The sequence below is a fragment of the Triticum aestivum genome, chromosome 1B (assembly GCF_018294505.1).
Source record: "Triticum aestivum cultivar Chinese Spring chromosome 1B, IWGSC CS RefSeq v2.1, whole genome shotgun sequence".
NCBI classification, from domain to species: Eukaryota; Viridiplantae; Streptophyta; class Magnoliopsida; order Poales; family Poaceae; genus Triticum; species Triticum aestivum.
This window is the reverse complement of record NC_057795.1, coordinates 561,381,136-561,391,531: the sequence shown is the minus strand read 5'-3', so window position 1 is coordinate 561,391,531 and position 10,396 is coordinate 561,381,136. Positions and strand designations below refer to the sequence as shown.

Sequence of the window (10,396 nt, the reverse complement as noted above, 5' to 3'; positions counted from 1 at the left end):
GGCTCATATCTCTCCATACCCCTTCATAATATTGGGTGGGTTGGTCTTCTTTTTTTAAATAAGTCACCTCCACCGATACGCTGCCTTTTGTACATGGTCCTTTTCTTCTCCTTCAGCTCGTGGAAGCCTCCGATTTAAAAAAGGGTAGCATGGTCCTTTTTTTCTTCTCCGGCTCACGGAAACCCTGGTTTGCTAGGCTGGCCTTTTTTGAACCGGTCTTTTTCCCACTATTTCTTTTTCTTTCTTTCTATTTGTTTTTGTTTCTTTTTCAGTTTTGTCCTTTTGCTTTTTTGTTTCTTTTTATTTTTATAAAAATGCTCATGCTTTTATATTTCTTTCTAAAATGAAAAATAGTTTTTAAATTTTGTTTGTAAAATACAAATATTCACATTTGAAGAAATTGTACAAAAAAATTAAAAATGTTTGTATCTTTCAAAATTTCTTAGAATGTCAAAACACGAACATTTATTAAAAATAGCAAACAAAATTTTGAGCACAAATATTTTTTGAATTTTTCAAATGTTTTCGAAAAACACTAACAGATTTGAAATTTCAAAAAAATACGAACAAAATTTTGAAACCAATCTTTGGAATTTTCTAGAACATTATTTGTATTTGTGTAGATAAAATTTGGAAACAGGAACATTTGTTGAAATTCCGAACAAATATTGAAACCACGAACATTTTTTGAAACTCGTCGAACATTTATTGAATTTGTAAACAAATTTTTTATGGACTTCTATGACCAATTCAAAGCACCATGCCAAGTTGTTCGGGTTTCGACAGGTTTTACATTTTCTGGAGTTTTTGGGAGAGAAAAAAAGCCGGACGTGTCGCAACATGCATACGGTGTCGGAAGTCATTCAAGCCTGACGTGGATGCCTCCCATGGGCATGCCAAAGCCAAGCATGTTGGCATGCCTTAAGTTGGATAAACATAAGTTAATGTACCGAAGTGCAGCTCACAATAATTTAATGGTTAAACTTAAGTTGACGATCTCGTTATGGCATAGATTCTTTGAACCTTAGTTGGCGCTAAAGAAAATTTAGTGGTCCTAACATAAATAGTTTAGAGGCATGGTAATTTGATATGTGAGCATGTGACGGATTTGTATGCTAGGATCTTAATTTTTGTTTCTGTTGCTAGATGTTGGATTTCCCATGTGTTCAGAGGAGACTAAGCAGTGACCATCTCACTTTGTTAAAGTAAGGATTTAGGGTTAGGGTTAGGATTACAACAACATCTGGATTGTTGCCTTAGAGCAAAGTTAATTGCTGCAGGAGAGCCAGACTCTACCCGGAAAACTAAAGAGAAAAATGGAAAATAATAGAGAATGACTTAGATTTATTGTCCTCGCCTAGAAATTATAAAAACTTACTATGAAAAGAGAGAAAAAATAAGCTCGGTCAACATAATATTTTGAAAGCAAGAGTTGTTGGGAAGCACTTGATTGCTGACCACTTTATGCCTTGGTGGAGGCATGCCATTAATCGTATCACCTTTTTCTTTTTTTGATACACATTTTCGAGTAAATGACAATGGTCAAGATGACCATACATACCTCTGGAGCCCCACCACCCATTCTCAACAGTGATAAATAAGCTGGTGAAAACCTAGCGTCATGTGGTAATACACAATGTAACTCAAATTAACTTGAGGTTTCATCCTCTAATGACATCCAATCCTGCATAAAGAAGGATATTGAAAAGAATTAAACTGAAATGTCGTAGAAGCTAGCTTATCAGAGCATCTTCAGCCGCGCCCCCAACAAGGCCCCCCAGGCAATTTTTCGTCCGCCGACGCCAAAAAACCGGTCCAGTCGCGCCTTCAAGGGCCCAGTTTTCACCGGCCCGGGCCGAAATTGGCGCTGGCGGACCCAACGCGAACCCGGCGCGCTGGGGGGCGCTCGGGGGCGCCGGGCGAATCGTTTTTGGTGCGAAGAGCGGCGGGCCACCCTTGCCAGCGACTCGCCTCTTTTCTCGCCGCTTCGTCGTCCTCATCGCCTCGTTTCCCGCGGGGAATCAATGCCAAAACTGCGCGCGCTGTCGCGCCGGTCAGCCTCCATTGATGCCTCACAGGCGGCGCAGTAAAGGCCGGGCGACGCGCGTCCCCTCGCCCGCCACGCGTAACGTGGAGGCCACGCGTACTACGCGGCGCCTCCGCCTATATAAGCCGACCCCAGCGCGCCGGAGACACGCACAGAGCCTCCACCGCCGGCGCGCCCATTTCTCCCCCTTCCTCCCTTCCCTCCTCTCGCCGTCTTCAGTTCAGAAGAATGGCCGAGCGCTTCCCAGGCGACGGCGCGGCGGCGAACGGCTTCGGCTGCCGCCATCTTCACGAGGACGAGGCTCGCCTCCTTTTTGAGGCCGAGTACCCGGTCCCGCCGGACATGCGGGTGCCCGGGGCATGCAGAATCAGCGCCGGGGGCGTGCCGGTGCCACCACCACCAACCGGGACGGCGCGGCGTGCAGAGATCGCACGTATCCGCGCGTCCCTGCCGCGGGCGGCGAGGGAAGGCCCGCGGTACACCCCCGACAGCCCGCTCTGGGAGCCTACTTCCGCCGCCGCCACGCCGAACAGCTCGAGGCGACGAACGGTGTCGAGCCCTCCGGCAGGCTCAACTCCGAGGGCCGGCGCCGGTGGTGGGGCGTGCCCGGTCGCACGTTGGACGCCGTCCTCGAGTACATCGAGGGCGGAACACGCCACACCTCGAGTACCCCGCTCCCCCGTCCTTCTCTCGCCGACATGGGAGCTCGTGGACGCCGAGGCGCATGGTGCGTCCCGGGGCGTCCTCCTCCTCGTCCGGCCGCTCGTCCGGCTCTCCCTGCCTCCCTGCCTCCGCCTCGTCAAGCCGGAGCCCCCACGCCTGTCAGCGCGCGCACCCGCAGCTCCGGCGTCCGCATCGGCGACTCGACCCCCCCCCCCTCCGGCCGCTTCGTCCTCGTCGAGCCCAAGCCGGAGCCCGGCCTTCCCGCGGAGTACGAGGAGATAGCCCGGTGCGGCTTCTCTGACGAGGACGCCCTACAGTGGGCGCGAGACGACTACCTCCGCGACGAGATGGTCCGGCAGCGCCGGGCCCTGGAGGAGATAGAAGCCCGTAAACGTGGGCGCGAGGACGAGCACGGCGTCGTGATCCTCGACAGCGACGACGAGGAGGAGTAAGCCCCCGGACCGTCCAACCCGCCGCGCCAACCGGGGGAGGGAAGCAGCAGGGACGACGGCGGCAGAGGAGGCGGCGGCGACGACGACGACGACGACAGCGACTACACGCGGTTCTACAGCCTCCTCGGCATGTAGAACCGCAAGGGCGGGCGGTGGGCTGTGAGGAGCGGCGAGGGAGACGGCGAGGAGCAGCCCCTAGTAGTTTTTTTAAAATATGATTAAATTTGAACGAACTCGCTGAAGTTTGCGTTGAATTTGCGCCGTGTTTGTGCCATATTTAAGTTTTTAAAAAAACATGGGCGCCGCAATTGGGGGGCATCACGCCCCCAGCGCGCGGTTTAGCACCGGTGCGTCCCTGAGGCGATTTTTAGCTCCTCCTAAGAGGCCAAGGAGTGAAGATGCTCTCAAAATGGTTGGTTTGGCGCCCGTCGTTAAGAGTGGTCTATGCATGGGCACGCTAGTGGAAATCACGCGCGTTTGTTGAGAATGGCCGTGACCTAATTAAAAAGAGCATGTGCATGTGTGCGCGTGCTGGGGTGCAATCACGTTTCTGTACATCTATAAAGAAGCTAGGCATCCCACAACACTGCCAAAAATGCTATACGCGCTCCCGGGCAGGACGAAGCTTCGACGTGGTTTCCTCTCTCCATCAGTGCTGAGATGAGACGAACGAGACCATCACACAGCCTTGCATGCAGCTGCGTTTGCCATGAGACGAACAGTGCCTTGTTGCTGACAGGAGTACTAGCTAGCTTGTACGTACTACCCATGTGCACTACACCATGTATATATAGCATGCAATGAAATTATTAGGCAGCATTGCCAAAGATGGTCTCTGCGCGCTCCTCCCACACCACATGCAACTACCCCGTGGTTTCCATGTCACTGCCATGAGATGAGATATCATCATATGCTTGCTTCACCGGACTCTCTCTCTCTCTCTCTCTCTCTCTCTCTCTCTCTCTCTCTCTCTGTGTGTGTGTGTGTGTGTGTGTGTGTGTGTGTGAAGCCTAGGCTCGACACGTTGTGGGTGTTGGAGCGGGGTCGCTCTGCATCGAAGGCAGGCTCCAAGCCTCCAACACGACCACACTCGCTCGCTCGGCGCCTCCGCTACTTAAACAGCTTGCTCCACAGTCCAGTCCATCCAGTCCAGTCCAGGGGCTCCAGCACGTAAGTACGACCTCCAGTCCAGTACAGGCTCCAGCACGTCGCTCGCCACATCTCAGGCTAGCCACGGTGAGTCCCTCCGCCTCCCCGTTCTTGCATCTTCTGGCTGAAATCTCCTCGCTGAAACTGCATCGCGCGGGGAGGCATTTTGTGGCTGACATGAAATCCCCTTCTTCTTTCCTTTCCTGTTGAAATTAATTAAGCTGCAATCTTTCTTCTTCCTCTTCCTCTTCTTTACCCTGTTGAAACCTGAAGATACCTAAGATGCATAGATCGATCGATCGTTTCGTTTGTTTTCGAGACTGATAAGTAAGATAATCTAAGAGTACAGTTCCCCATCTGCTCATTTTGTCCAGTGGTTCATGGAGTCTCCGCAAAAGAAGGCTGCATCCATGGACGGCAGCAAGAGCAAGACGCAGACGCCTCATCTGCTGCCGGTGGCCGTGGCCAAGAAGACGCCACGTCCGGATCTTGTCCGGTGGGTCAGCGCGTGGGCGCTCTTCACCGCCGGCGTCTTCGCCTTCTCCTTCGCCGTGGGCTCTGCAATCGCCTACGCACTCGACCATTTCCACGTCGCCTGCAGCCAGGTAAGGATCGACGAGTCGCCTCGTGTACTGTAGCCTCGCCAAATCTCCCCGATTCTCCTGCCTTCTCAATTTCCTCTGCCCTCCACACTTCCACAGTCCTCCTTCTTCCTGCGGTGCGACCAGCTGACGGACGCGGCGGAAGCCGTGGTGAACGCCCTGGGGACCGGGATGCTGTGCTGCGCCGCGCTCCAGGCGGCCGCGGCGGTGCTGGCGCTGCGTTTCCGGCGCTGCCGCCGCTCCCTCGCCTACCTCGCGCTCGCGCTCACCATCGGCGGCCACTGCATCTACGCCGCCATAGCCCACCTCTTACTCGTCGCCGACCCAGGAGACCTCTTCTTCGGGATCAGCTTTGCAGTGACCATCGTCTTCTTCGCGGCGGGAGACATCATCAGCTTCCTGTACCTCCTCCTCGGCGGCGAGGACGAGGAGTAGGACTGGGAAGCAGGGCAAGCAGCGGATCATGTCCATGGATCAACTCCTGAGGTACTGATAAGTGACTACTGAATAACGAGTGCACTAATGTAGAGTATGCATTATGCTAGCTGCGAGCGATTGATCGAGTGCCGTATGCGTGAACCGAATCTACTAGTAGTGATTGTATGGAGTATGTTAGTTTGTGCGTGTAGTGCATGTGTTACCCTGAATTGTGGCCGTCTTTCATGCAGTACTAGTATTCGACCTTTTTTCCATATATATGACCAGACGGACATCATTTATATGCTCATTTACCCAGCTTCGTATAAATGATGTTGGTGAGATTGTCACTGCATGCAGTTTATATTCATGCAGTATGTTTGTTAACCATTGTTTTTCATGCAACCGCTGCCGAGATCCAAATGGGTTCGGGTGTTTGTTTCCCTGAACCTCTAGTAGATTGATAACCTTGCAACCCGAGATCGAGGTGGTGTTTCGCCGCTCTCGATCCATGACCACACCGATGGAGTCCTTTTTTTATGCCATTTTCCTTTTGGCGATCCACACACAACTCTTCACTTGTACCATTGTATGAGCGCTTCACTCGTTCTGGTGAAGCCCCACACGTAGCCCCATAGGGCTGCTGTTTTAGTTAGAAAGAAAAAAGAATGCCCCCCAAAAAAAAGAACGCAATAATCCCCATCTTGAACCTTTGGACTACGGAGAGCTCATGCTTATGAGTCGGTCTCTTCCCGGACAAAGTAAAGCTATTGTTAATTTATGAGTCGGTCCCTTCCCGCATCATTGAATTGTTAATTTATTTACCCCGCAAAAAAGAGAGTTGTTAATTATTTAAAGCAAAGCTATTTGCTGCATATGAGTCGGTCTCTTCCGGACAAAGTAAAGCAAAAGAAGGAAAAACAATAGAGAATGACTTAGATTTATTGTCCTCGCCTAGGAATTATAAGAGTTCATGAAAAGAGAGAGAAAATAAGTTCACTCAAGGCAATGTCTTGAAAGCATCGATTTTCGTCAAAGCACATGATGACTCCTCACTTTATGCCTTGGTGGGCGCATGCTACCAAACGCCATCACCTTCTTTCTTCTTTTGACACGCTTTTTGAGTAGATGACAATGGTCAAGATGACCATGTAGACCTTTGGAGCCCCAACATCCATTTTCAACAAAGATAAATATAAATAAGCTCATTAATGGTCTTGGGAAAACCAAATCGATTATGCGTCAGGTAGTGCTATGCAATATAAGTCAAAGTTAAGGTTGCATCCGCTAACAACATCAAATAATGCAGAAAGAAGGATATTAGAAAGAATCAAAAGATTGAGCCAAAATGTTGTACTAGCTGATCAAAATGATTGATCAGCCTCCCCCACCCCTAGTTAAGAGTGGTGCATGCATGCATGTGCTACTGGAAATCGCACGCCCTAGTTGAAAATCCACCCGTCTTTGCTAGTGCGTGTATGCTTTTCTCGCTGAAATCCTTATTTCTCTTCTTATTACTCTTTTCTTCTTAAGATTAATTAACGATCTAGTGATGATCACATATATCTTTTGGCGGGAGAAAATTAAAACAGGAACTAACGCCACCTGCAAGTCTGAGAAGGTAGTGTGGTAACATACAAACATAACTTGTACATCCGTAGACCATGGTCAAAATGTTGGATGAACCACACTAGTCGTCAGAGTGGATATCGGTGTTGGGGGAAGCTACTTGCCACAAACGGAACGGCTACGTACGGTGGATAGCTGGCATTACTAGTGCAGATTCTGCAGAACGCGGGCTATATTACAAGCGTACGCTGCTAGAAGTTGCACTAGTTGTAAATTGGTACACATGCATGCAGCTAGCTATTAATATTGCTTTTTACTGCCATGTACGCATGTGTGTGTGAGCTTCACTCCACTCCGCGGACGCAACCTCACCCGAACTTTCCGCCCGTTCATACGCCACGCTGGCGCACGCGCCCATGGAAACAGCCGTCCCAGCGAGCCAAGTGTACATGGGTGGGCCCGTGCACGAAACTGCTCTTCTCCTTTCCTCTTTCTTCAACCCCCAGCCGTCGCGGCTCCCCTTCTTCACATACCGCAGCCTCCCTTCATGTCTCTCACAACTGTAAGCTCTGTCACCGGCGACAAAGTGCTACCACCGGCCGGCGAGGAGCACAGGAAAGCTACAACCCACCGCTGATGGTGCTGGAACCGTGTGCATAAAAGTTGCAACCCCACGTCAACGACGACAAAGGAGAAGCAAACTAAGCGAGGCAACCGGCGAGAAGAACTTTGCCGGAAGCGGCCAAGTTTTTTGTTGCAACCGTCGCCATTGTTTGATACTACCGGCGCCGAATTTGCTACATCCATAGCGGCGGAGCTACGACCTACTATGGTGCTGGCTTTTTTTGTTACATCCGTTGTTGGATTTTGGTACTACTGGCGATGGATTTTGCTAGATCCATCATGGCGGAGCTGCGACCGGTAACAACGCCGAGATGAATTTTGCTACATCCGTTGATGGATTTTTGCTATTATCGGCATACACTTTTGCTACAATGGCGACACAAAATGCTACCACCATACGGCCATGTTTGCAACCAACGGGGGCGTTTTGCTGGAGCTGGTGAGGTCGACTTTGTTACAACCAGCGACGAAAAAAGCTGCAACCGACGTCTAGAAAAGCTACAACGCGCTTCTGAAAAAGCTTCAATGGCGAGCGGCGGCAACGGAGCTGCATGCCGGTGCTGCGATGGGCGCGTGGCGAGTACGGTTGTGGGCTGCGACGATGCTGGAACCCTCACCCAGCGGTGCTGCAACCAGGGGTGGGAGACATACCCGGCTCGACGGAGCTAGGGACGTATTTCGTTTTTTGACAGGCCCAGCGGAGCTGCATGCGGTGAGCGGTCCCGGCGAGCTGCGGCGGCGTGCGGCCCCGGCGAGGCGGCCAAGGGCCGAAGAGGCTTACTGGCGGAGATCTATTTTTTCTGTTTGCGCATGCACGGAAGGAAGAAGGTGACTTGGTCGCGACAATCTCGTCCATTCGGGTTTGTAGATCCAATGCTCGGCAGCAGACCGGCCCAAATTTAGGCCGGTGCGGCGGCGCAGAGTGCTGCCCTTATTGCTCCGTCTGTGTGTGTGTGTCTCGCTCTCTCTTTCTGTATCTCTCTCTCTGTGCTAGTCCGTCGAGGATTAGTTGTCGGGTTGGTTCAGATAAGTTTCTGTGGATTTTTAAGTGCTGAGAGGGTGTTTGTTTCCAGGGACTTATTGGTCTAGGGACTTAAAAAAGTCCCTATAAGTCCCATTTAAACCAAACATGAGGGACTTATAGGGACTTAAAGTGGGCATTTGGGACTTATGAAATAAGACTCTCAAGGCGGGACTTATAGTTGTAATATGGTCTTATAGGAACTTATAAGTCCTAGGAACCAAACAGGTAGGGACTTTTTAGGAACTTGTAACTTATAAGTTGGGACTAAAAAAAGTCGTAGGACTTATGAACCGAACAGGACCTGAGTGACCTGAGCTGACCCTCTCCCTAGCTGTAGTTGTGTCTATCACCCCAAGGATGCATGTTTATTAGTACAACGAGGGATAGATGATTACGGTACATGGAGGGTTGGAGTTACACAACTATTTTTGACTTGAAATAGTAAGAGATATTATAGAAATAAATAAATCATTACCAAGGTTTGCACAAGCTGAAAATAAGGAAAAAGTTCACATCGGATTAATCGAGCCATTCTTTAGCACTGCGGATTGCTTTCCTAACTCTGTGGAGCAACGCCATATGTAATTCATATTTAAAATTTTTCCTTCCAATTACTCAAGTCCCATGCCGCCCCACCATCATGCTTCCGTCTGATCTTACCGAAATGCGAAGAGTCCATTTGGTTTCCAATTATTTTTTCCTGAAGTGTGTTCCCTGTTTCAGTTTCTTCCGGAACTGCTAAGGCCAACTGATGTAAGTAACAAATAATTTTCAGCCCGGTATTTAAACCTGAAGTGCTAACATGCTCTCGTAAAAGTCATAGGTTAACTAGCTGAATGGATATGTGATTATATAATAGATCCTAAGTATCTGCAGTTTTAGTTGTCATAATTGTTAATAAAAAAATTCATTTGCATACAATCAAATCACATTAATATATATTGCAACATACTCCCTCCGTTCCATAATATAAAAACGTTTTTCACGTTCTTATATTATATGGGACGGAAGGAGTATTTCGCAGCAACGCGTGGGGTATTATCTCCTCACTTCCGTGTTGCCGAGCACCTTCACTGTAGTCAAGCTGCACGGTCACCAGAATGTGATGAATGGACCAAACTTTTCGAACTCGCTCTTGCGTGAACCTCAGCCGTCAAACCGGGTAAGAAGAGAATAGCTCCGATAGTTTTTGTTGCCCACAGTGCCCTAAAACGAATCCACGGTGGCCAGCACGTTCTTCGTTTCTCCCCATATATGGACAAACTATAAAATTTTCACATTACGGGTCAAAGTACTCCATTATACTTCTGCATAAATACAGTCCTACATTCGTACTACGGCGTACTTCGTATGGATGGGAATGGGATCGGATCATGGGACGACTGAGAAAATATCAGCGTCACCCGGCTCGGCCACGCCACAGAACCTTTGCCTCTTCCGGCCATGGCAGCGGTGGGCGCGTCGGTACTGACGCCTACCATGAACAGGGAAATGGCATCAATGACACCTAGCATGCCTTTCTCCACGCCTTTCCTCGCTCCTTCGGTGGCCTCCTCTACACCCACTCCACGCTCAGACGCCCAGTTCACCATAAAACCCGCCCTCCGCCACCGCACCGGCCGGGAAGAGAGGACGAGCGGGGAGCTAGGCTAGGCTAGGCGACCAAGCGCGCGCGAAAGAAGCCGGCTAAAGCTAGCTAGGGGGAACCGGCCGGGGAGGCGAGGCGACCATGAGAGGCGAGGGGAAGCCGCTCTGCGCCCTGCTGCTGGTTCTGCTCTGCCTGGCCGCGCAGTTCCAGGCCGCGTGCTGCCTCGCCGGAGGGGGCAGTGGAGGAGGCTCGCGCGGAGGG

General features: G+C 50.4%; 1 protein-coding gene across 1 annotated transcript; it reads left to right on the top strand.

Moving 5' to 3' along the window:
• Positions 1 to 4,146: 4,146 nt before the first annotated feature.
• Positions 4,147 to 5,660, top strand: LOC123095063 (uncharacterized). Its single transcript, XM_044516895.1, has 3 exons — positions 4,147 to 4,398; positions 4,686 to 4,916; positions 5,013 to 5,660. The coding sequence occupies exons 2-3, from the start codon at positions 4,692 to 4,694 to the stop codon at positions 5,346 to 5,348; spliced, it is 561 nt and encodes a 186-aa protein (XP_044372830.1). The 5' UTR covers positions 4,147 to 4,398; positions 4,686 to 4,691; the 3' UTR covers positions 5,349 to 5,660.
• The last annotated feature ends 4,736 nt before the right edge of the window (positions 5,661 to 10,396 follow it).

Bases quoted from the DNA above. Each gene is read 5' to 3' on its own strand.
- LOC123095063 (XM_044516895.1), top strand. From the start codon at position 4,692: ATGGAGTCTCCGCAAAAGAAGGCTGCATCCATGGACGGCAGCAAGAGC. The intron at 4,917-5,012 runs GTAAGGATCGAC...ACACTTCCACAG, and splicing joins TCCACGTCGCCTGCAGCCAG to TCCTCCTTCTTCCTGCGGTG.